At 34.5% G+C, this 27,183-nt stretch overlaps 1 protein-coding gene across 2 annotated transcripts in view; it reads right to left on the bottom strand.

Annotated features, from left to right (window-relative positions):
- Cadm2 (cell adhesion molecule 2) overlaps positions 1 to 27,183 on the bottom strand; it is a 766,465-nt gene that overhangs the window by 298,991 nt on the left and 440,291 nt on the right. For both annotated transcript variants that reach the window (XM_060370623.1, XM_060370622.1), the window contains one exon: positions 18,674 to 18,700. In XM_060370623.1, coding sequence (XP_060226606.1) covers positions 18,674 to 18,700 — 27 coding nt within the window. Of the gene's footprint in view, positions 1 to 18,673; positions 18,701 to 27,183 lie in introns of those variants that run through there.

Raw genomic sequence — 27,183 nt, forward strand, 5'->3', positions numbered from 1 at the left:
CCCCTCGGGGGGGGGGGGGGGGCGGTGCTACAGTGCTAGGGCACAGAGGAAGACAATGCAATCAATCCTTATGTGACCTGAGAGGCTAGGGTCAAATAGAAGGGAAGAAGGATCTTCCCTATCAGTGGACTAGGGGAGGGGCATAAGGGGAGAAGAGGGAGGAGGGTGGGATTGGGAGGAGACAAGGGAGGGGGCCACAGCCATGATACAAACTGAATAAGTTGCAATAAATGATTATAATAATAAATAATTTTGTTATGTTGCGTATACTTTGGTCTCAATTTAATTTTTAAGAGAATAAAAAAGAAAAAAAAATCAACCCAAATTAAAGAGTAGTAAATTTTTAATCTGATACTATATAATATAACATAGTAGTGGTAGAGATAGGGAATTTTTTATATGTGGCATAATTTCTTATTTGGCAATGAAATGACAAGAGTCATTCTATTTTTGTTTTTCTCCTGGGGAGAAATAAATCATCCAAGACAGGAACAAGTGACATTGCCCTAATGTACTTCGCAATTACACAGAGGTTTCACAAACAAACAGGACTACCGTTGGTTAAAGATAAATCTCGCTACCTGAAATAGAGGATGATATCAAAGTATCTTAGATGTGAAAGTCAAGTGGGTATAGAATTTCAATATTTTCATTTTCAAGTACTCTAAACATTCCTACATCTGTGCCCATCTAACGTTCATAGCATGATTCACTTTAATCACATCAGTAAACTTTGGATCTCAGCAAGTAAAGTGTTTAGAGGTTCCTGGGAACAGACATGTCTGTCCACTTAGGTAGAGAATGCTTTTCTGGATAGGAACGGCCCAATGCTTATTTGGACTGTTGAGGGTAATGACGCTGGATCATATAAGTATAGAGCTGAGTTCTAAATGAAGAAACTATTTAAAATGGGAGCTTATTTGTTAGTATTGATGTGAGGACTCAATTGGAGACTCAATTGGAGGTTTCCTGATGTAAGCAGTGCAATTAGGTTCTTTGTGCAAAGAACAGCAAATAGCAGTGTCTGATGTTGCAGGGTTGAAACCGTGAGTTGAGTGTGAGACTTCTTTTTTTTTTCTTTCTTTTTTTTTTTTTTTTTCAATGCAGTTTATTCAGGAACCTTGAACAATCCTCTGACCCTGGGGAAAGCCAGCCCACAGCTTAAATAGTCTCTGGGTAGCCAACCCCAGTGTGCTACGTGGGCAATGCAGATAGGTCCACATACATGGAAGCAAGCCAGATCCTCAGCCTTAGCCAAATGTGGAGTTGTTTGTGACAGAGAGCACTCACCGTCGGGAAGGTGGAAGCGGAAACCAGCTCCATCTTTAAGGCGCAGCATTAAGCAGCTCTCTACAGTTCCCCCTTTTTGTTTTAGACGCATCAGGCAAGAGTAGAGGTCTGATCTCTGATATTAGAAATAAATTGGGACTTTGTACCGATGTTCATTTAGGTGAGAGTTCTTTAAGTAAAATAAAAACCTGAGTTAACTATTGGGAAACATATCACTCTGCAGTGAAGAGGATGGTTAGTGTGTATGGTCCCTTAGGAGAGACAGGAGGAAGAAGAATGATAATGTTTGTTATCAATGTAAACCAAGACCTGAAGTCCCCATTATAGAAAAAAAAAATCAGCCATTGTTGACATTAGATTGAAATATTGGCTCACTTAAGCAAGATTTGGAACTAATGTTGAAAACGTAAGTTACTTCATCTCTATAATGTAAAAAAAAAAAAAAAGAGTACTTTGTTTCTTATATTGCGCTGTAGCTATCACACTGAGTTTTATTACAGAATTCACAGGCTAAAGCATGCCAGTGGAGAGAATCTAAGTCACGTTAGCCATTGAAGATGAAACTATTCCATGATGCCAAGTGAATAATATTAATAAAAAAACTAACTCTATTTATAGATATCAACGGCTGCATACTTGTTTATCAAATGCCTTAGGAAATTAAATGTTATAAACTAAAACGTACTTGTAATTAATGGGGTGCCTTTCCGTTATTGAGCTCTGACATCAATTATATTTGTCTACTCCATTTCATGTAACAATGTAATTTTTAATGCATTTGTTTCTGACTTAAGACTGGCTGAAATGCTTGATCATTTTCACAGGCTAACTGTTCAATACCGCATCTTGCATCTGTCCTTTGCATAATATTCTCAGCAACCCAAGGGAAAACAGTAATTGTTATAAATATAGACTGGAATATGATATGTCACAATAGTGGATTGTAAAAAGCCATATTTTAAATTTTTTGTTTTATGGCCTTGCTTTGTTGTTTGTAAAACCACCAATAATAGATTATGCCTCACATTGCAGTCAATATTTTTATTTATATTTAAATAATTATTAAACCTTTTTCAAGTGTTTTATTACTGGATAATGCTTTTATATTAAAATTACAAGTTTGATTTTTTCAAAATAAAAGCATTGTTTAACAATGCATTTATTGCAATAAATTCAACTTTCATATTATGCAAATTATCAGCAGTTGTATTATTTTATTCCTTCACAAGTCATTTGCTTTCATTTTAAAATTTTTAACCAATAATTGAAAATAGATTTTATTTTCAAATAATATATCTGGATTTCAGTTTCCCTTCCCTCTACTACAAGTTTGTCACCACCTCCTTTCCGATCCAGATCCATTCCAATTAGCCTCATTTGAGAAGAAACAGGCTTCTAAGAAATAATAATAAAATAAAATAGAACAAAACTAACACATCAGAATTGGACAAAACAAACAAAATTGCCTTATTTTTCTCTTCTCAATCATATATCAGGGTTAATTTTATATCAATACTTATACAACCTTTTATGGGGATGAAAGAGTCAGACAACATTTAAAGAAAGAAATCATGGTGAATTTCTCTAAACTCTATCAACCTGATGCATTTCAGTGTTCATCTACTTGCCACATTAAAAACTTCTGATTATTTTTTGGTACCTAATATTCTTGGGAAACTCTACCAAAAAACATATGCTGGTCTAAGGATAGTTTTCAATCCCCAAAGGACCATGATCATTTTTCAATATATGTTAATATGTATGGGAACAGGTCAAAATTTAATAGCACAATATAAGATTAATAATATTACCTTCATTTGATTATGCTTTAAAAACTCGATAGTAGAAGGTTTAAGGACAGTGATGTGGTAATTCTTATTACCTTGGAATGAGTTTATGGAAAATTTTTATATACTGTTTTAGTTAGATTTTGAATGCATATTCATGTTAGAAGCAACATCAAGTTTTGTGTTTTCTCTTTTTTTCTAGAATGACTGAGACTGATATGACCATTAAGGTTTTGAATCAGATTACAAAATATAAAATATACAGTCTCCAGTTTCAACTAGGAGCTAAAGTCAATAGTTAGTTGGGAAACTAAAGATATAATTAGATGTGAGTCAGTTGCTGTGTCACCAGATGCATTTCCTGTAGTTATTGTTAAATAGAATGATTCTAACTTATAAATGATACCACTTTAAAATTTATTTATTTTTTATTAATTACAGTTTATTCACTTTGTACCTCAGCTGTAGCCCCCTCTTTCACATCCTGCCTCCCTCATATTCTCCCATGCCCCTCCTCAAGTCCACTGATAGGGGAGGTTCTCTTAGCCTATCAGGTCTCATCAGGGCTGAGCGCATTTTCTTCCTCTGTGGCCTGGTAAGGCTGCTCCCCACTCAGGGGGAGGTGATCAAAGGCCAGTCCCTGTTCCCATTTCTAGGGAACCCACTTGGAGACTGAACTACTATATGTTATTACATCTATGTAGAGGTTCACGTTATATCCATGCATGATCCTTGGTTGGAGTATCAGTTTCAGAAAAGACCACTGTGCCCAGCTTTTTTGGTTCTGTTGCTCTCCTTATGGAGCTCCTGTCCTCTCCAGGTCTTTCTATCTCCCCCTTTTTTCATAAGATTTCCTGCACTCTTCCCAAAGTTTGGCTATGAGTCTTAGCATCTCCTTTAATACCCTGTGGGTAGAGTCATTCAGAGGCCCTTTGTGGTATACTCCTATGCTGTTCCATGTTTTCTCCCTCTGCAGATGTCCATCCCATTTGCCTTTTTGAGTGAGAAATGATCATCTTACCAGGGTCCTCCTTCTTGCTTAGCTTTTTTAGGTGTACAGATTTTAGTATGATTTCCTATATTATATGTCTAATATTCACTTATAAGTGAGTATGTACCATGTGTGTCTTTCTGCTTCTGGGATACCTCACTCTTGATGATCTTTATAGCCTGCAAATATATATTATTCCTCCTAGTTTTTTTGAGGATTATTATTATTATTATTATTATTATTATTATTATTTACAGTGTATTTGCCTTATATCCTGGTTGTAGGCCCCTCCATTGTCTCCTCCAGGTCCCACCCTCCCTCCCTCTTCTGCCCCTATCCCTCTTCCATAGTCCACTGATATGGGGTATACTCCTCCCCTACTGTCTGTCCCATCAGGATAGCTTGGAGCTTTTTCCTCTGTGTGCTGGAAACATTGCCCCACCAGAGAGAAGTGATCAAGGAACAGTCAACCTAGTTCATGTCAGATACTGTCTCTTCTCCCCTTACGCCATTTTAGCTTACATTTTCAAAAGTGTCCATATCAGGAAACTTTCATCTGTCACTCTGTCACTCTGAGCCTGTAAGACTGAACCTCATGTCTGGGATGAACTGGCTGAACACATCATGGTGAGTGGAAAAATGAGAGAGAGAGAGAGAGAGAGAGAGAGAGAGAGAGAGAGAGAGAGAGAGGCCAGATTACCAAACTCATCTTTCGACCTTCCTTCCTTCTACTGTTCTATTGTCTCACTTCCTAAATGTTTTGTTATCTTTCAATAACTGTAGACTGGTGACTAATACTTTTGTATTAATAGGAAATGCTTTCTTTGTTTGCTTTATGATTCTTTTCTGGCTCTTTACTAGCTTTTTGATCTTTCTGCAAGACCTAGTTAAGAATTTAACAAGCTTTTCTATGCTTATTATTGTGCGATATAAATGACTGTTTATTAGAATTTATGAAATTTCCATGTGTTAACATGAATAGACAAAATGCATTGAGTAATATTTCATTACAAAGTAACCAAATGAAATAACATATTAACTCTCTTGGTAACGGTATTTAATAAGTAAAACATGAATAGTATTTCATTATTATAAATGCAACCATGTATATGAGCCTTTGATATGGACACAATTCAGTGGCCATATTTTATATAATACTGAGCCTCAGGTACTTGTCTCAGTAATTGTGCCCCATTGATTTTTGTCTAGATAGTTGCTAAATATTTTCATGCATTCTTCTTCAGCAATATAAATCTATAAAGTGAAGAATATTGATAAGTTTATCTCTATTTTTACAGATGGCTAAAGAAGAGTAAATAAATGGTCAAGTAGTAGAAGCCAGGCAGAACAACTTTGCACATAGATTTACTAGTGCTGTGCCAGGTACCTTACTAGTAATAAATATATTATGATATCTTGTAAAATATTTTCCCCTCAAATATAGAATGATTACCTTTTTTGAATTTAAAGTATAGAGCAGCATTTATTTTGTGTTTGTGTGTGTGTATGCGTGTGTAATTTAACTTTTGAACTTACAACTTTATTTACAAGATGTTGGTAAAATACCAAACTAACTGCTGTAGACTGATCACTTGTGTCTCTTCTCATTATAGATTATTTCTGCTTAGAAACATATAAACCTCACAAAGCACAGGATTTTAATTAAAGACTCTCTAAACCTGCACAGAGTAGCTGTAAAGTAAGCAAATACCAATTTTATTAGCATAATTGAATGGCATGAACCAGCTGAAATTGAACAGTAGCACATCGGGTCTTTTAAATAGAGACCTGTTTAGACTCTATCAAAAGGTTTTATAACGATTTGTTTATGGCTTATGTGAGATTATGAACTACAAATGCTTAAACTAACTTATAATTGCTATATAACCTTATGCCCTAGTTTGTGTCATATTCAGTTTCTTCATCCACCTTACAGGGAAGCTCAGGCCTGTATTTGTTTTCAAGAAGACAGAAAAGATGAGGAATTACAGCTCCATTAACTCCTGTAAAATATAATATTGTTTTTGACTTGCAAATGGAATGACTACCTGGAGGGCTCTATCATTCAGTATCCAGACTAATTTGTATTGAGCAACATGAGCAGTACACTGACACATCAGAAATAAATGAGAAACACCAGAGAAGAAACACACGTCAAAATCTCCACACAGCAAGAAATCAAAACAAACCAAATTGAATGAAGCTGCACTTTAGAATCAACTGGAATAGTCTATTCTTTGATCCTTTGAGTCAACCTCTGATTAAATTGTCATGTGTATACACTTTTGATGCTCTGAGCTTATCATATCAAATTATCCAGGCTTGAAGTGTTTCTAGAATATTTCTCATCTAATTGTAAAATTACCTTTTAATTTCCCAACATAGTTAACATAAAGAATGAGACATCTAGAAAATATAATAAAAACAGAGTGATTATATATATATATAATATAGGAAAGAGATAGATATATCTAACATATTCATATATACATATATTCTTATATATGTATATATGCATGTATATATATATATATATGAAAGAATTAGAGAGATAGCTCAGTGGTTAAAAGGACTTGCTGTAATTCCAGAGGACACATTTGATTTTCAGCAACCACAGAGCAGCTCAAAAATATATATATATATATAATATATATATATATATATATATAATGTAAGCTTACCGCTTATCTCAGTAGGGTTTTGAGGTTGACTTAGCAAAAAGATAAAAGTGTTTAGTGGAAGACCCATATTATGATCCAAAAAAATTAGTTCTTATAATTATTATTAATTAATTTAATATTCAGTAACAATTACATCTCTATATAAGTCATTTCTCCATTGTGTGTACTGCTTTCTTTAATAATTATTGTAGAGAAGCATGATGCACTGGAATATAAATAAGAAAAATAATGATTTAGGAGGTACCACTACAATGACTTCCACCTAGAGTCTTAGGTCAATATACGTTCCAGAAATATGAGATGTCTTATCACTCTCTTACATGTCTTTGCCTTCTTTATTTGCTCTTCTAGTTCAGACTTATGTTGGATAAATAAACATAAGCTTCAGGGTTTTTTTTTATTAGTACTTTTTGATTATTTTGAATCTCTGTAAGAGTACATGTAAATTAAAATTAAGCAGAGCTTCTGCAGAGGTAGATGATCTTTCTCTCCCCAATATATTTTTCCTCAATGTTTTTTGCACTGATAATGAAAATAAGTTTATTTTATATTTTCAGTGTTATATAAATCACTATGTAATAGCTTTCTTAATAGTTAACTTTTCTTTTATTCAAGTTAAAATTAGTCATTATAATATTTATACGATTTACTTAATTAGCAATAAAAATAAGAAAGGCTGTTTATCTAATGGCCCATTCACATTATAGGTTTTGTACTTGTCTTTATTTATAGTGATCATAATAATATGAGTATTGTCATGACAATGAAATTCAACCAATGCTCAAAGAAAATCTTTTAACAGATGTGCCATTTGAGAAGTAAAAATAATAAGAAAAAATAAATAAAAATAACAAATAATATTTTGAGTGCCATTGTAGTACCCAGTGTCAATACATTTTAGTAGATGACTCAAGATAATTTTTGCAACTTACTATTGTAAAATGTTAGAAAATTTACCAGGTCAAAATATATTGTGCATTGTAAACCTAGATTCAGCCTTTGTCTGCCTTGAAATGAAAGTCTTAAGCTCTAGAATCTCCTTATAACACAAAGTAAGCCACTGGTACACCATCGAAGCTAAACAATGAGAGTATCAAAGCAAAGTCTAAACTTTGACTTCTCTTGTCTCAACTTCAGTTTAGCTTTAATTATTATATGTTATTTGCACATTATATTCAAACACATTCATAGACTAAGATCAAATTTTCTTCAGTATGAAAATTCTAAAATAAAGCAAATTTAAAAGTTTATTCTTCTTTTCCCTTCAAACAATATATACATTATAATTTAGGTAATTAAGAGCCCTGCTTTATCTTTTAATTCTTATGCAAATTCATAAGAATTATGTTAATTTTCACTTGAACATTCATTTTATAATATGAAGGTAATATGAATCCTAGGGTCAACTTTAAAAATACCTTGCTTTAACAATACCTAAACATTGATCTGACAGAAATGGCATAAAGTCATTCCTATTGTTGCCAAATTTTGAATAGAAAAAAAAATAAAAGAGATGAAACTCAGAGACAAAACATATTTTTGCTAGATTAAGACTATTTAAAAATTGCAAAATTTGAAATATTAATTTAAGATAAATTTAGTAAATTTTATAACTCAATAATAAGGTGCAAATTATTTTACACAAAAACTTTTCAGAAGTACTCCGGGATGCTGTTTTTCTCTATGTTCCTAAGTGGGAACACATTGATAATCTTATTTAAAATTCAGTATGATATACAAATGCAGCATAGATTGTACTGGGCCGAGAATTAAGCAGGAAACTAGTTAAAAACTACTTCAGGCAAGCTCAGAGGAATGGATGTTTTGAAGATGAGAGACTCACATAAAAGCTACTGTTGGGACAGAATCAGGACAATTTGATAACTAAGTGCCTTTGAGGGCTATAGGGGAGGGGAAGTGAAAGATACTTTAAATCATTCGAAATTGAAAAAAACAGGCAGATACTGATGTTGTAGGAAGGTGTGGCAAATTATGTTTTGCAAGATAAAATTAAGACGTTTTTAATCTTGTAATGAAAATAATCAACACAGAGATGGAGATATCAGAAAAGAGAATTTTAAGATATTTAAAGACAATGATTGTATTAATTGGCACCTGTGACTGAAAACAGGAGAAACATTTCTGGAAAGCTTAAATAAAAGAGTCATATCTATCTTAATAATAAAATACAGCCATAGAAATGTATTGACACAGGACCTAATGTCATTAGTGTCTTCCCAGTTTCTGACTTTGAAACTTCATGCCTCAATTTTTTGTCTTTTCTTAGACATTTTGTATCAAATCAACATATAAAAATATGGCTATAAAAATAAACACAACCAAGTAACTGAGTCTCTTTAGTCTTACATCCTCTGTTACTTGCATCTTTGTTGCCTATTTCCAGTTCTATTTATTCTCTCTCTTTCTCTCTCTCCCTGTCATTCTGTTTGTATGTTTTAGTTTGTACACATGTTTATACATGTACATGTGTATAAGTGTGTGTTATAGTTTGTGCAGATGATCAAATGTATGCAGGGATGTGTTCATGTGCAGGTAGGACAGAGGACAGCTTTGTATGGTTTCCTCAAGCATGCTATCTTTTAGAAACAGTTCTTTCAGATATCATCCTTTAATGTACATCTTATTTTTTAATTTTTTTTATATTTATGGCTTACTGTACTTTAATAGCAAACTTACAAGAACAGCACAGAGAACATTAAAAATATTTACTTGCATGTAGAACAACTCAAAAAAGTATAATGAACGTATGGAATCAAATGTATGATAAAAATGCTACAAACACGACTTAGTTGCTAACAATTAGGAACTTTTTTTTTTTAAGTCCAAAGGCTGGCATTGTCCAGACAATTAGACAGTTTTTTAAAATCAGTATGATTGGCCTCCTCTTTGATCACCTCCCTCTAAGGGGTGAGCAGCCTTACCAGGCCACAGAAGAAGACAATGCAGCCACTCCTGATGTGATCTGATAGACTAAGATCAGAAGGAAGGAGAGGAGGACCTCCCCTATCAGTGGACTTGGGGAGAAGCATGCATGCAGAAAGGGGAGGAAGGGTGGGTTGGGGAGGGGAGGAGGGAGGGGCTTATGGGAGGATACAAAATTAATAAAGTGTAATTAAAAATAATAAGAAAATGTTAAAAAATGTTTAAAAAAATCAATATTATAACGGTTAACTGTAGAAAAAAAATCATCCTTAAATGGTGGTATTGTGGCACTCTGTAAAAACAGAGGTTCTCAGAGGTCACTGACCTTCTGTTTCTCAAGCTCCTTTTCCAGCTTCTGATGAGAGAAAATGCTCAGGACTTCAAAGCAGTGTGCAGTTCCAGAGTGTCGTATTGGTGCTTCACAGGAGTGAGGCTGACCTGGTTGGACTTTTTGAAGACACCAATCTGTGTGTTCTCCATACCAAATGTGTAACAATTATGCCAAAAGATACCCAACTAGCATGCTACATACATGGAGGTCCTATTTAAGACTCCACTAATAGGGGAAATAGTTCATTCTCAAAAATATTTTCCTCTTCTTCCTGTTATTAGAAGCACTGAATATTAGAGCTTTTTCCCCCTATGAGGTCAAAAGGTACTAAGTATATGATTGCTGGTGGATAAAATAGAGGACAGATAGTAGGAATTGGAAGTTTTCCATTTTTATTGTTGTGTGTTTTATTAATATAAATGGAAGATATAAAGCTATACAAGACATACAAAATATTTACATTACTTAATCTTCCTTAACAATTATTAGAAGTAAATTTCTATTATCAGAAGGTATTATTTTTGTCATTTACAGCATCTTGTACATGCAAATAATGGGCACAGGATAAATTACATAAAATTCCATGCAGAGTTATAGAAGGAGGAAGGGAAAAAGAAAATATCTTCATCAAATGGTGCAGGTCTAACTGGCTATCTACATGTAGAAAATGCAAATAGATCCACATTTATCACCCTGCACAAAACTAAAGTTCAAGCGTATCAAAGACCTCAATATAAAACCAGACACACTAAACCTGTTAAAATAAAAAGTGGGGAAGAGCCTTGAACTCATTGTCACAGGAGACAACTTCCTGAACAGAACACCAACAGGCTCTAAGATCAACAATCAATAAATAGAATCTCATGAAATTGAAAAGCATCTGTAAAGCAAAGGAGGCTTGTCATCAAAACAAAACAACAGTCTACTTATTGAGAAAAGTCTAATATCCAGAATATATAAAGAACTCAAGAAGTTAAACAGCAACAAGTAAGTAATCCAATTAAAAAAAATGGGGTTACAGAACTATACAGAGAATTCTCAATAGAGGTATTACAAATGGCAGAGAAACACTTAAGGAAATGCTCAACATCCTTAGCTACCAGGGAGATACAAATCAAAGGAATCCTGAGATTTCACTTTATACCCATCAGAATGGCTAAGATCAAAAACTCAAGTGACAACACATGCTGGAGAGGATGTGGAGAAAGGGGAACCCTCCTCCATTGCCTGTGAGAATGTAAACTTGTACAACCACTTTGGAAATAAGTCTGTAGCTTTCTCAGACAATTAGGAATTGTGCTAGCTCAAGATCCAGCTATACCACTTCTAGGCATATATTCAAAAGATGCTCAAGCATACAAGGACATTTGCTCAACCGTGTTTTTAGCAGCATTATTTGTAATAGCCAGAAGCTGGAAACAATCCAGATGTCCTTCAGCTGTAAAAGGAATACAGAAATGGTGGTAATGTTTACACAATTAAGCACAGAAATATTCCTGAATTACCCTACTCCAGGGAGTGTATAGTATGATGTAGAGTCGTGTTTCTCAGCCACAACTTTATTTTATTATATTTAAGCTTTCTATTTTTTGTTTTATAGATTCAGATATTCTTGAGATTTATTAATCATTATAGAGGTAATTAGCACTACAGGATTTTGGTAATGATATATAGCAATGATTGTTAACTATCAGTGTATTTCCTATTGTATTGCCTTCAAATTTGTTTTTGTATTTTCTTAACATCACACAATGTTCAATTCAAAATGAGTTTCTCTGTACTAAAATATTCAGTTCTCCAATATAGGAAAAAACTACTAAAATCTGCACACCTAAAGAAGTTAAGCAAGAAGGAGGACCTAGGTAAGATGATCAAAGGCAAACAGGATGGACATTGGAAGAGGGAGAAAACAGATAGGACAGGAGCCTACCACAGAGGTCCTCTGAAAGACTCTACCCAGCAGGTCTTCAGAGCAGATGCTGAGACTCATAGCCAAACTTTGGGCAGAGTTCAGGGAATCTTTTTTTTTTTTTTTTTCTGGACAATTATTTCTTTCTTTTTTTTTCTTTTTTTTTTTTATCAGTTACATTTTATTAACTCTGTATCCCAGCCATGTCCCCATCCCTCATTCCCTCCCAGTCCCTCCCTCCCTCCCTCCCTCATCTCCACCGTGCCCCTTTCCAAGTCCACTGATAGGGGGGACCTCCTCCCCATTCATCTGATCCTGTTTTATCAGGTATCTTCAGGACTGGCTGCAAAGCCCTCCTCTGTGGCCTAACAGGACTGCTCCTCCCTTCGGGGGTGGGGAGACCAAAGAGCCAGTCATTGAGTTCCTGTTAGAAATAGTCCCTGTTCCCCTCACTTTGGGAAACCAATTGGTTACTGAGCTACCACAGGTTACATCTGAGTGGAGGTTCTAGGTTATATCCATACATGGTCCTTGGTTGAATGTCAGTCTCAGAAAAGACCCTGTGCCCAGATATATTTGGTCCTTGTGGAGCTCCTATCCTTTCCTCATCATACTAACTCCCAATCTTTCTTATGATTCCCTGTACTCTGCCAAAGGTTTGGTCATGAGTCTTTGCTTTGAAAACACTGCTAGTTAGAGTCTTTCAGATGCGCTCAGTAGACTCCTGTCATTCGTTCAATGCACATCCCATCTGTCTTTCTAAATGAGGATTGATCATCTTACCCCATGTCCGCTTATAAGTGAGTATATACCATGTGTATCTTTCTGCTTTGGGGATACCTCACTCAGGATGATCTTATGAAAGAAGTAGGAGATAGAAAGACCTGGAGAAGACAGGAGCTCCACAAGGAGAGCAATAGAACCAAAAAATCTGGGCACAGGGTTTTTTTCTGATACTGATACTCCAACAAAGGGCTATGCATGTAGATAACCTAGAACCCCTGCACAGATGTAGGCCATGGCAGCACAGTCTCCAAGTGGGTTCCCTAGTAATGGGAACAGGGACTGCCTTTGACATGGACTCAGTGGCTGGCTCTTTGATCACCTCCCCCTGAGGGGGAAGAGCCTTACCAGGCCACAGAGGAAGACAATGCATCCAGTCCAGATGAGACTTGATAAGCTAGGGTCAGAGGAAAGGGGAGGAGAACCTCCCCTATCAATGGACTAGGGGAGGAGCGTGGAAGGAGATAAGGAGGGTGGGATTGGGAAGGGACAAGGGATGGGGCTACAGCTGGTATACAAACTGAATAAACTGTAATTAATAAAAAATAAATTAATTTAAAAAAAAATAAAAAAATAAAAAAATAAAATATTCAGTTCTCATCTCTTTTTCTGTAGCTTTAATTATTCTAAACTTTAGTTTATAGACTATCTTGTGTATGTATAAAAACAGAATGAAAATTAGCCCAAACACCGTGGTATCTCTAGAACCCAGTTATTCCAAGTCAAACAGTCGTGGATAATCTAACACAACTGAAACACAAGAAAGTGGTCTTAAATCTATGTTAATGGAGATGATAATGGAGGAAATGAATAAATTCCATTAAGAAATGCAGGAATGTACAATCAAACAGATTGAGCCCTTTAGAGAGGAAATAAATAAATCACTGAAATTAAAACGGGAAATTTCAAACAAACAGGTGAAGGAATTAAATCATTCAATGAAAGGCAGAAAAATACAGACAAATAAGTGAAGGAAATAAACAAAATGGTACAGGATCTGAAGATTAAAATAGAAACCTTAAAGAAAGCACAAACTGAAGACATCCTGGAGAGGGAGAACTTAGGTAAGAAAAGAGGAACTAGGTTACATCCATTCACGGTCCTTGTTGGAGTGTCAGTCTCAGAAAAGACCCCTGTGCCAGATATATTTGGTCCTTGTGGAGCTCCTGTCCCTTCCACATCATACTAACTCCCCTTCTGCCAAACCTTTGCTCTGATGAAGCCCACAGTAGCTCAGAAACCAATTGGTTTCCCATAGTAAGGGGAAAAGGGACTATTTCTGACAGGAACTCATTGGCAGGCTCTTTGACTTCCCCACCCTCCAAGGGAGGAGCAGTCCTGCTAGGCCATAGAGGAGGACTCTGGAGAACCTGATAAAACAGGGTCAGATGAAAGGGGAGGAGGTCCTTCCCAATCAGTGGACTTGGAAAGGGGCAGGGAGGAGATAAGGGAGGAGGGATGGGATTGGGAGGGAATAAGGAAGCAGGATACACCTGGAATACAGAGTTAATAAAATGTAACTAATAATAAAAAAATTAAATTAAATTAAAAAAAAGAAAAGAGGCACTACAGAAGTAAGCATAACAAACAGAATACAAGAGATGGAGGAAAGAAACTCAAGTGTGGAAGACACAATGGAAGAAATCAATGCATCCATTAAAAAAATTATTAAATCCAAAATATTCCTGACACAAATCATCCAAGAAATCAAGGACATAAAAACAAAAAACAAAAAACAAACAAACAAAAAAACCTTAGGAATAATTGGAAGAAAAGAAAGAGAAGATTTCTGTCTCCAAGGTCCAGAAAATATTTTCAACAAAATCATAGAATAAAATTTTCCCAAACTTAAGAAAGACGTGCCTATAAGCATGCAAGAGTGCTACTGAATACGTAATAGATTAGACCAGAAAATAAAATCCTCCAGCCACATAATAACAGAAACAGTAAATATACAGGATAAATTAAAAATACACTACAAGCTGCAAGGAGCCCAAGTAACATATCAAACCAATCAGAATCATACCTGACTTCTCAGCAGAAACTGCAAAAGCCAGAGCGGCTTGGGCAGATATCTGGCAATCCCTAAGAGAACAGAGATGCCAGTCCAGACTACTATACCCAGCAAAACTTTCAATCAAAAGATGGAGAAAATAAGTTATTCCACAACAAAATCAAATTAAAACAATATCTATGCCCTAAATTCAGCCCTACTGAAGATATTAGAAGGGAAACTCCCATCCGAGGAAATTAGCTACACACAAAAATAACGCAGGATACAAATAACTACAGCAACCAAAAGTAGACATGCATACAAACACACTACTTGTATCCTATCAGATTACCGTGGATTAAAGCTGGACCTCAAGAACAACAGAAGTAGCAAAAATCCTACACACACATGGAAATTAAACAACTCTCTACTGAATAACATCTGCATCAGGAAAGAAATAAACAAAAATAAATGAAGACTTCCTGGAATTCAATGAAAATGAAGGCATAACAAACCCAAATATGCATAGAGTGAAGCAGTGTTAACAGGAATTTTCATAGCACTAAGTGCCTTCATAATGAAATTGGAAACATCTCATACAAGCAACTTAATGGCACACCTGAATGTTGTAAGGTGGGAAAAAGAAGCAGACACTCCCAAGAGGAGGAGACAGCTGGAAATAATCAAACTCAGGGCTAAAATCAAGAAATTTGAAACAAAGAGAACATTTAAAAGAAGCAGTGAAGTCCAGATCTTTGAGAAAATCAACAAAATAGTTAAACCTTTGGTCAAATTAACTAAAAGGCAGAGAGACACTAGCAAAATCAGCAAAGTCAGAAATAAATAGGGGGATATAATGATAGACACTGAGGATATCCAAAGAATAATTAGATCTTACTAATCAAAAGCCTATATGCCAAAAATTTGAAAATCTAAAAGAAATGAACAGTTTTATTGATAGATTCCAATTAACATAGTTGAACTGAGATCAGCTAAACAAATTACATCATCCTAAATGCCCTAAGGAAATAGGTAAAAAATCATCAAAAGTCTTATATCCAAGAAAAGCCCAGGGCCAGATAGTTTCAACACAGAATTCTACCAGACTTTCAAAGAAGTGCTAATACCAATACTCTTCAAACTATTCCACACCATAGAAACATAAGGAACACTATCAAACTCATTCTATGAGACCATAGTCACTGTGATAGCCAAACCACACAAAGTCCCAACAAATAAAATGAATCTCAGACCAATTTTCCTTATGAATATTGATTCAAAGATACTTAATAACATACTCACAAACCAAATCCAAGAACATATCAAAAATATCATACACCATGACTAAATAAGCTTTATCCCAAACAAGCAAAGCTCATTCAACATATGGAAACTCATCAATGTAATCTGCCATAGAAACAAACTGAAAAAAAATATATATATATAAACCCTTGGGCATCTCTTTAGATGCTATAAAAGCAGCTGAGAAAATCAAACACCCATTCATGTTTAAAGTCTTGGAGTAATGAGAGATACAAAGCACATACCTACTAAAGGCCCAAACATAGTAAAGGCAATATACAACAAGACTATATTCAACATTAAATTAAATGAAGTGAATATTAAACCAGTTCCACTATAATCAGGAACAGGACAATGCTTCCCACTCTCTCAGTTTCTCTGAAACATAATACTTGAAGTTCTAGCTAAAGCAGTAAGACAACTAAAGGAGATCAAGGGAATACAAATTGGCAAGGAAGAAATCATAGTATCACTATTCACAGATGACATGATAGTAGACATAGGCGATGCCAAAAATTCCACAAAGGAAGTCCTACAGCTGATAAACACCTTCAGTAAAGTTTCTCAGTAAAAGATTAATTCAAAAAAAATCAGTAGCCCCCCTGTATACAAAAGACAATTAAACTAAGAAAAAATAGGGAAACAGTACTATTCTTTAGAGACCTTGAAAGAACAATTCTCATACTCACAAGGACAAACAAACAAACAAACAAAAAACAGAATTGCTTTTTAAAATAATCCTGTACAATAAAGATCTTCTGGAGGTGTCTCCATACCTAATCTCAAGCTGTAACTATACAGCAAAAATAATAAAAACTGTATGGTACTGGCATAGAAATAGACTGGTGGATCAATGGAATCAAGTTGAAGAGCCAGAAATAAACCCACACACCTATGGACGCTTAACTTTTGACAAAGAAGCCACAACTGTATAATCGAAAAAAAAAAATAGCATCTTCAACAAATGGTGCTGATCTAACTGGGTATCTACATGTACAAAAATGCAAATAGACTCATATTTAACACCCAGCACTAAACTAAAGTCCAAGTGGATCAAAGACCTCATTATAAAACCATACACACTGAAGCTGTTAGAAGAAAAAGTGGGTAAGAGCCTTGATCTCATTGACACAGAAGACAACTTCTTGAACAAAACACCAACAGCTTAGGCTCTAAGATCAACAATTAATAAATGGGACCTCTTGAAACTGAAAAGCTTTTATAAAACAAAGGACAGTGTCAACAGAACAAAATGACAGCCTACAGACTGGAAAATATCTTCATCAACCCTACATTCAATAGAGGGCTAATATCCATAATATATAAAGAACTCAAGAAAGTAAACACCATCTAACCAAACAATCTAATTTAAAAATGGGGTACAGGACTAAACAGAATTCTCAATAACCAACACCACCTATACTTATGTGCAATGCTATACAATTAACACATTTCCATAGTTGCTTTTATAACTCATTCTTAAAAGCCACTCTTTGCAGCCTTTTGTTACATAAATGCATCATGTTAATAAATATATAAACATAAATTAGTTTCAAACATTTTCTTTATTAAATTGTGAATGTTTGTTGTTATTATTAACCAACACACCAGAAAATCACGTAGGTAACACCATTAATTATTCTGCCACATTCATTGGGACAAGAAAGTAGGCTAAGTCTTAGGTGACAAGATATACAATCATTTGCCTTTCATATTTATAGGATTCCATAAACAAATGAGTGTTTAGAAAAATAGTTGCAAAGATAATTGACCTAAGACATAGAAAACAGGTATTATAGTGTTACACCTAACTGCTACACTAGAGAATTAGAACCCAAATACAAAATTTAGATAAACTAGTTTGAGCATTTAAGAAAGTAAAAGTTTTTTGTTTGATTCGGTTTGCTGTGTATGTACACTTGGAATTGGATGGAGGGCGTTGTGCCTACGAGAGAAGCACTCTGGCAAGGAGCAATAGTCCAGACCATACAGCATTTTAGATATTATAGATTATTCTGGGAAATATTAAAATAAAAAAGTACATATAATATTCATTCTCTTCTATGATTCACATATTTGGCCTCTTTCAAACTCATTAATGACTAAAAATATTAAGTCATTTTTTCCTTTGTTCTTTCAAGGAAAAATTTTAGCTATTGACTAATTTTATCTAGCGTACGATATTGTATTTCATACATATCTTAGATGGAAACTTAATGCAGTCATAAAATAAAAGAAAACTAATAAATAGAACCCCAGAGTTAATACCACATAATTTTTAGAATACTCCCTTTTAACTTATTTCTGTGAAGTCACACACTATTATTTTCAAAATTCTATTAATGTTATTCTATGGTATATTTCACCTACTTCTCAATTTTATCAAGGAAACAAAAATTTATCAAATCAAATGTTACTGAACCAAAGTACTTGAATCCATAAAATAAAATAAGAAAAGATAATACTCTAACAACCATGCAAACACAGACATGCATCAGAAACTAAATCCTTAAATGAGGTATTTATGTTTGTAAAAATGTATAACAATACACTAAGCAAAAGAATACTATTACCAACAGAAGAGTTTTCATCATTAAAAAGACAATAGAAGATACAGCAGAAATAAGAACATTTGCCATCATGCAGAAAGCGCTAAAGCTCACCTTTGACTTTACTTTTTGAAGCAGCCGCTGGTGCCAAGGAAAGGATGCACAAGAGGAAGAAAGAGACACATTAGATGTGAGGCAGACCACAGGGAGAAAGACAGAGATGTTTTTATCATTAGTCAGTTTTGTGAAAGACTATGTAATATGAAAAAGAAACTTAATTGTTATATATTGTTAGTATAGGATTACAATTCTTGAGTAATCATGAAAGAGAAAGGAGCCTTGTGGAAATTCCAAGCACAAGTCACCAATTTCCTTTAAGGAGTAACTGTTTTTCTTTATCTATACTTTTAATTTTATAATTTAGTTAAATATCGTTTAAAGAATACTCATAAAAAGGCTTACACATATTTATTGCTGTTTAACAACAAGCAGACTACTCATCAAGAGTAATTCACAAGTGTGTAATTTGAGCACTTTCTTTACTCCAGTCTTATGCTGAACATATTATGGAAGACATCCGTTGCTTGTCCATGCATTGCCAATGTAGAGATTTGAACTCGTACAGCTCTAATTACGTTATTAAGTAACCGTGCTGCAAGAACAAACATTATTACTTTAGCCTCAGAATTTGTGACTTAAAATTGCAACACAAATTATTACAGAAAATCACAGTTGCTCAAAATGTCAAGAGTAACTGACCATTGAGTATTCAACCCCAGTTGTTAGGTCTACATCAGAATTGCATCAAGATTCATAGAACATTTCAGAAGAGGAGACATAATAGGTGTTGGAAGATGAAATCTCTATGGATGGCTGGGAGTTTCACAGATGACAATTCAACAATATGGCTGCCTAAAGAAACCTGAACCAGTTTAACAAAACGGACATGATAAAATGGAAAGAAGAATGCGCATTTCATCATACTTATAGAAAAGAACTATAGGGATCTAAGGACTACTAAGATTGGTAAAAATAGTCTTCCAGAGGGATAGGCCAGGAGTCCCATAACTGGTTATTCAATGAAATTGGTCCTCCTGAAATCATATGCATTAAACAGATCAAGGAAGTGGTGTTTGTGTATAAGTGTCTATATGTAAAAATTACAATTAATGAAAAAGAGAACATGCATTTGAGGTGGAGCAAAGTGGCAGGACTCACTTGAGGGGGAGGGAGAAGAGGGGGGAAATGGGGAAATAATGTAACTATGTGTTAAATCCAATGTTAAAAATTGTTTCTAAGAGGATGCATTGCCCTGATGGGACTTAAAACCCTCAGGCAGGAGTTAAACTGCTAGTGCTCACTTGACAACAAAACTCAGTCCACCTCACATTATACATCTTGTGCAACTCATCTGGGCAGCTGGTTGTCTGCATAACTGTGAAACTTGAAAATTCCATTATTTTAATTCCTGAGATGTGACTCAGAAATGGATATTTAAAGAGGAGGGGTGAATTTGTACTGTCCATTAATGTGAAAGGAAGCAGTCATTTTCTGATTTGAAGAAACATAGTCTCCAGTTCAGTGGATAGACCATTTCTGAGCATTAACTTTTAGATCTACTCAGAGACAGATGCTGCCTCCCTTATTAGGGAACCCACTTGTAAACTGAGCAGCCAATGGGCTTCCTCTGAGCAGGAGGTCTAGGTTCTCTGGCTGGCTCATTGATAGCCCCCCTCCGGGGGGGTGTGCAGCCTGGCCAGGCCACAGAGGAAGATGATGCAGCCAGCCCTGATGAGACCTGACAGGCTAGGATTAGCTAGAAGGGGAAAAGGACTTTCCCTGTCAGTGGACTAGGGAAAGGGCATAGGGGGAGAAGGAGGAGGCTACAGCAGGGATACAAAATGAATAAATTGTAATAAATAAATAAATTAGTTAATTCCCCTATCAGTGGACTTTGAGATAGGCATGGGAGGAGATGAGGGAGGGAGAGTGGGATTGGGAGGGAATGAGGGAGGGGGCTACAGCTGGGATACAAAGTGGATATAAAAAATATAAATAATAAATGTAAGTATAAAAAATTTTAAAAATTAGTTAATTTTAAAAGTTTTAGATATACTACAAAAGAGATACGTATGTAAAAGTAGTGACATTTTACTTTCATAGGACAAATTCTAGGTTTATTTTCATACATAAAATAACTAGCAAAGATTCAATCTTAAATTCATAGGTTGGAAAGTTAGGAGATACTAGCATTTCTTACAGTTTATTTTCAATAACAAACTGGGTTTTAACTCATTGGTTGGATTTTAGTATGTTGTTAAATTATGATAACTAAGGAATATTGCCATCTGATTACGTTTTCTTTATATTTAAAATTAAACATTTAATATTTTATGTCATGATAAAATTTTGCTTAACTTCTTTTTTTTTCCTTTTCTGCATTTTATTACTGAAGGATTCTTGTTTTCTGTCATTTTTATACAATGTCCTTTCTTTCTTTTTTTTTTATAACAAAGCATCACAATTCAATGAGAAAATTTTACAATTAATGTTAATACTATCTGTTAAGGGGATAAAAAACTTAAACATGGAAATTATGAGCTCCTTAACTTTTGTTCTGTGGCTACTCATCTACAAATAACATTATGAATGTCATATGTAAGAAGACATACTTCTGAAACAGATTTATGGAAGTCATTCTCTTTACATATGCTGGGAATTCACTTTAAAATATTCCAAAGTACTTTTATATGCCATAGAATGACCCAAGTCTTTGCTCAACTTCTTATTTATTTTTAATTCAGTTTACATCTTTGTAGTATCATCCCTCCTCTCCTTCCAGCCCCACCCTCACTCCTCCCCACCCCTCCCTTTTTCCTCAGAAAAGGGGAGCTCCCATTCCCAGATTATCAAGTTGCATCAGGACTGTGTCTTCTTACCCAAGTCTGGTAAGGCAGTCCTGCCAGAGGGACATGATAAATCCAATACAATATCTATACACACACACACACACACGCACACACACACACACACACACACACACACACATATATATATATATATATATATATATATATATATCAATTAGGTTATGAGAAGATAAAATTTACTTAAAACGTAAAATCATCACTTTAGCAAGAATTCAAATAAAGTGATATCTCCAAATCAGAAATTATTGAGAAAATGAGCATCTACGATGTAAAAGTAACATTTTGTTATAAGAAATAATTTTGCTACAATTAAGAAAATTATATATAAAGAAAGGTTTATAATTCTTGGTAGAATTAAATTAACAACATTTCTCATTATACAAAGGTACAGAGGATTTATTTCTTAGGTTCTTGGGAAAATACCCAAATAAAACAGAAAAGAAAACAAATGTCTGTTTCGATGGGTTGTTCAGGCAGCTAATACTAGACCAGCCTGGTTAGTATAATTGGAAAGAGGCCAGGCTACCAGGCTTGTTAGCCCAATTATAATTCTCTGCATTTTCAATAAAAGAAGCCAAGATGACAGCAATACTGTCATAACTGTCATGTTCAATACTTGTAAGATTTTCCACTGTCAGCACAGCCCAATTATAAGTCAATTGTAAAGTGCATACTGTACACCACCCAAAAGAGACTGAAAATTACCTTAAAGTGCAATTTTAGTTGTGCATAGTTAAAAGGAAAAGAAAGAATTAAAGGTGTTTGACCAGAGAAAAGTTTTAGATATGGCATGGAAGTCCCTCACTCCTATAACAATGTAGAAGTTATAACTACTCCATTGCAGTTGTTCACAGTAGTTTTCATGTAAGGATAGTCACACTATATTTGTTAATTAAATTTATGAGTAATGAAAAACATGCATAGAATTTTAAATGTAATATGGACAAACATAGCTTCCTATATAAGTCCAAAAAATAATTAAGAGGGGTTGCACTAATTGGGAAGGTGAAGCCCTCCAACTTAGAACATAATAATTAACAAGTAAATAGTAATACAGTATGTTATTCATTTGATTTATTATTTCCACTGAAACAGCCACATAGTCGGTCCCTATGACAATGTATTATCTAATAATTGTTTAAGGAAATGTAGACTCTAAAACAAATCACTCAAAGGGTATTAAAGAGACTATTAAAATGCTATCAAGGCAAGAGTAGAGAGACTACTTTGCATCTTTATACCTGGAATGCTTAACTGCAGTTATTGTATTCTTCCAATTATTCTATTCTCATTCGTGGACATATTTTACTAGTAATATGTGGATAATATTAATTGAATGTATTGATGCATTGAGAGAGCCTGTTAAAATTATTAAGGTAAAGTTTAGTAAGTGAAATATGATGACTCGTGTTCATTCAAAGCTGTTGGTTAAGAACTATTGATCCTTCTATTGAGCAACTGAGTGATGGTATTGAAATATTTTGATAGGTTTTGTCTTGTATATTAAATTCTTCCTTCCATGTTTAAATTAGTACATAGACTGTTTCTTAAAAAGGAAGTTCTGAAGTTGTTTGTTGTTTCTCCATTCCCCAATATAACCATATTGGCAGAATAAAAAATAAATAAAATAAATAAAAACCATTGATTTTTGTAAATCTTGTACAATATAATGTTCAGAAATACCATTTTAAGACATATACTGCCATTGAGTTCCTGTCAGAAATAGTCCCTGTTCCCCTTAATATGGGAAACCAATTGGTTACTGAGCTACCACAGGCTACATCTAAGCAGAGGTTCTAGAGAGAAGCAGTCCTGCTAGGCCACAGAGGAGGACTTTGCAGGCCATCCTGAAGATACCTGATAAAACAGGGTCAGATGAAAGGGGAGGAGGTCCTCCCCAATCAGTGGACTTGGAAAGGGGCAGGGAGGAGATGAGGAAGGGAGGGTGGGATTGGGAGGAAATGAGGGAGCGGGATACAGCTGGGATACTGAGTTAATAAAATATAACTAATTATAAAATTACAATAAAATAAAAAGATATATACTGTATATTATGAAAATATGTAATGATGATAAAGACTTTAATTCTAAGGAAAAACAAGAAAATGAAATTTCCAAAGCACTATAAAAACCGGGAAAAGAGAAAGTAGAAATGATTTGGGGTTTGCTTTAAAACTTTCAATTTCTCATCAAGACTTGATGAGACCTGATAGGCTAAGGACAGATAGAAGGGAAGGAGGTTCAACCTTATCAGAGACTAGGGAAAGAGTATAGAGGGAGAAAAGGAGGGTAGGTGGGACTGGGAGTAGACTAGGGAGGGGTCTGCAGAAGGGATATTAAATTGAATAAATTATAATGAATTAATAAATAAATAAAATTAAATTCAAAACTTTCAACTGCAAATTCATAACCAAAACTCCACATGGCCTCTCAGATATACTTTAAAACCATTAAGTCAGATTAATTTTATTATGTAACTCACTACTTCTCATCTATAGCCAGTGATTTTATTTGCTTTTATGAATAGTAAAATAACTCCAGTAAAACATAGTGGTGCACACTTGTAATCCCTGTACTCAAGAGGCTTAGGCTTGCCATGAGTTCAAGTCTACATTTAGGCAAAGAGCAAGACGCTGTCTCAAAGATGTGAAAAGCGCAATGAAGAAAAAAGTGCAAAGTTGAGAAAAGGAAGTACAAATACAGCTAATTTATCAAAAAGATGAAAAGTAAATACCGTAGTACATTCTCTCAAGACACTAAATTTCAATTTGTATTATAGAGATACCTTCTCCCCTTCTTTTGTTGTCTCTCTTCCCTCTTAACTAACATAAAATAAAACATTTTTTTATCTTAGTCACCTTTAATATAACTTTTCCTTTTAGTGCCTTTTTAAAAATAATTGTTTTCTGAAAACTAAATTTGTTTTTCTTTTTTTAACTATTTCTTTTAATTTATTAATTAATTATTATGATTTATTCACTTTGTATCTAAGATGTAGCCTCCCTCCTATTCTCCCAGTCCCAGCCACCCTGTCTCTTCCCCTCCCATGTCCCTATTTTTTTTTAACAGATGTTGAAAGAACAATTCTCAATTTCGTATGGAAAAACAGAAAACCCAGAATAGCTAAAACAATTCTGTACAACAAAAGTTCTGGATTATCTCCATCCCTGATCTCAAGTTGTACTATAGAGCAACAGTGATAAAAATGACATGGTATTGACATAGAAACAAACTAGTGGATCAATGGACTTGCAGCAAAGATCCTGAAACAAACCCACACAGATATGGACACTTGATTTTTGATAAAAAAGCCAAAGCCATACAATGGTAAAAAGATAGCATCTTCAACAAATGGTGCTCATCTAACTGGATGTCTACATGCAGAAAAATAAAGATATATTCATATAGATCCTTCTGGACAAACGTAAAGTCCAAGCGGATCAAAGACCTCAACATAAAACCAGACACATTAAATTTGTTAGAAGAACGTGGAGAAGAGGCTAGAACTCTGGCACAGTTGACAACTTCCTGAACAGAACACCAATAACACAGGCTCTAAGAGCAACAATAAATGGGACCTCATGTGTAAAGCAAAGGACACTGTCAACAGAACAAAACAACAGCCTACAGACTGGAAAAAGGTATTCACCAACTGTACATCTGAGAGAAAGCTCATATCTAGCATATATACAGAACTCAAGAAGTTAAACACCAACAAACCATGTTATCCAATTAAAAAAATGGGTTCAGAGCTAAAGAGAGAATTCTCAACACAGGAATATCAATGCAGCCAGTCCTGATGAGACCTGATAGGCTAGGTTCAGATGGAAGGGGAGCAGGACCTCTGCTACCAGTGGACTGGGAGAGGGCTACAGCTGGGGTACAAAATAAATAAATTGAAATAAATAAATAAATAAATTGGAAAAAAAGAAAGAAAAATAAAAAAGAGAAACGTTCCACGTCCTTAGTCATCAGGGAAATGAAAATCAAAACGATCCTGAAGTTCCACCTCACATACATCAGAATGGCTAAATTTGTTTTTATATTATTTATTACAGTCTTAAGGGTTCTTAAAACAATGCTTTGAAATCAGTATTTTTTTACATGCAATCAATTTTAATTCAATTGAATTAAGATTAATAATGAAGCAAACATACTTAGATGAGACTTGTCAGGCTTGTGAACTATGTATCCTAACCACCTCTTAATACATGAAAATAAAATACCAGGCTCAGTCATTTCATATTTTTTTTATTTCTTAGTAACAACATTTTTCAAAAAAAAATATGAAAATGATGTTGAAATTGTTTTATGAAGAAATACATACTTTATAAGTTATAACCCCTAGGAACTAAAACTTTAATTAGGTATCGAAAATACTTTTTAAAGAAGTATACAGGAAATAATAGAATTGGGAAACCAACATTCCACAATCTTACTCAGTGTATAAATTAGACAAGACAGACTCTCTTGTACTAGTTTGTACAAGAGAAAATAGCAAACACATTTGCTTTCTCCTAGAAGAACAGAACATCGTGGAATAAGTAAATTTTATTTGATTATGAGTCAAACTAATCAAACTTGGTATTAAAATTTGATGATAATCAGTGCTCCTCTAACTAACCATAATACACTCTTTGGTTTTCTAATATAGGTGTGTGAAATAATGCCTTAATTTTATCATATTTATACTATTAGAGATAAACAGGTGTTTATATCCCAGAATATATCATAAAACACAAATGATACCCAAACAGGGATCAATAAAATCCAAATGAGTTGGAAAGGACCAGTTGGTATCTTGAGCAACCAGTGATGAGACAGGCCATTAAAACTGATTTTTCTGAAGACCTATTGTCTGTGGAGGCAACTGCAACATGGTTACTTTTCTCCTTATGGTATGTCACTCAAAGGCAGGCATTTCACCAGCAAGGCTACTGTAGAATGGGTGATGAATTACAAAGTCTCTTTCTTTGATGTTCTATCCTCAAAATGAAGGATATCCTTGGACTAAAGGATTTCATGTTAGGAGCATTTGCAATTTTGAAGAAATGCCTTGAGAAATGCTTTAGGTTTTGTAATTCTTCAGTCAGGTAAGATTTATTACCTTCTTAATTTTTATAAGCTTCCCTACTCTCTTCTAGAGGGAATGTTTCAACTCAGTAGTAGATATTCAACAAGTTTAATAGCTCATTTTTTTTTGTAATTTTTACAGGTGACAATTACAAATGTCCTTAAGTAAGAGCATCCCTGCAGACTAAAACATTTAAAGCTATGGTAATCCATACTAGCTATCCCCACATTCTGCCCAATTTATTTTGCATTAGTTAAGCATGTTTAAAAATTACCTTTAACTTTAATAATGGTTTAATGATATTATTCAATTGGTTCTTGTTGTGCTTGCTTAAATTCAGACAAAAAATATAATTTATTTTACATTTTAAACTATAATATCAATATTTTTTTTCTGTATTGTAAAATTAGCCAAGGACCATGCATGGAGATAACCTTTAGAACCCCTGCACAGACATAGCCCATGGCAGCTCAGTGTCTAAGTGGATACCCTAATAAGGGGAACAGGGACTGTCTCTGACATGAACTCAGTGGCTGGCTTGTTGATCACCTCCCCTAAGGGGGGAGCAGCCTTGCTAGGCCACAGAGGAAGACAATGCACCCAAGCCTGATGAGACCTGA

Source organism: Meriones unguiculatus, chromosome 17, assembly GCF_030254825.1.
Source record: "Meriones unguiculatus strain TT.TT164.6M chromosome 17, Bangor_MerUng_6.1, whole genome shotgun sequence".
NCBI lineage: Eukaryota > Metazoa > Chordata > Mammalia > Rodentia > Muridae > Meriones > Meriones unguiculatus.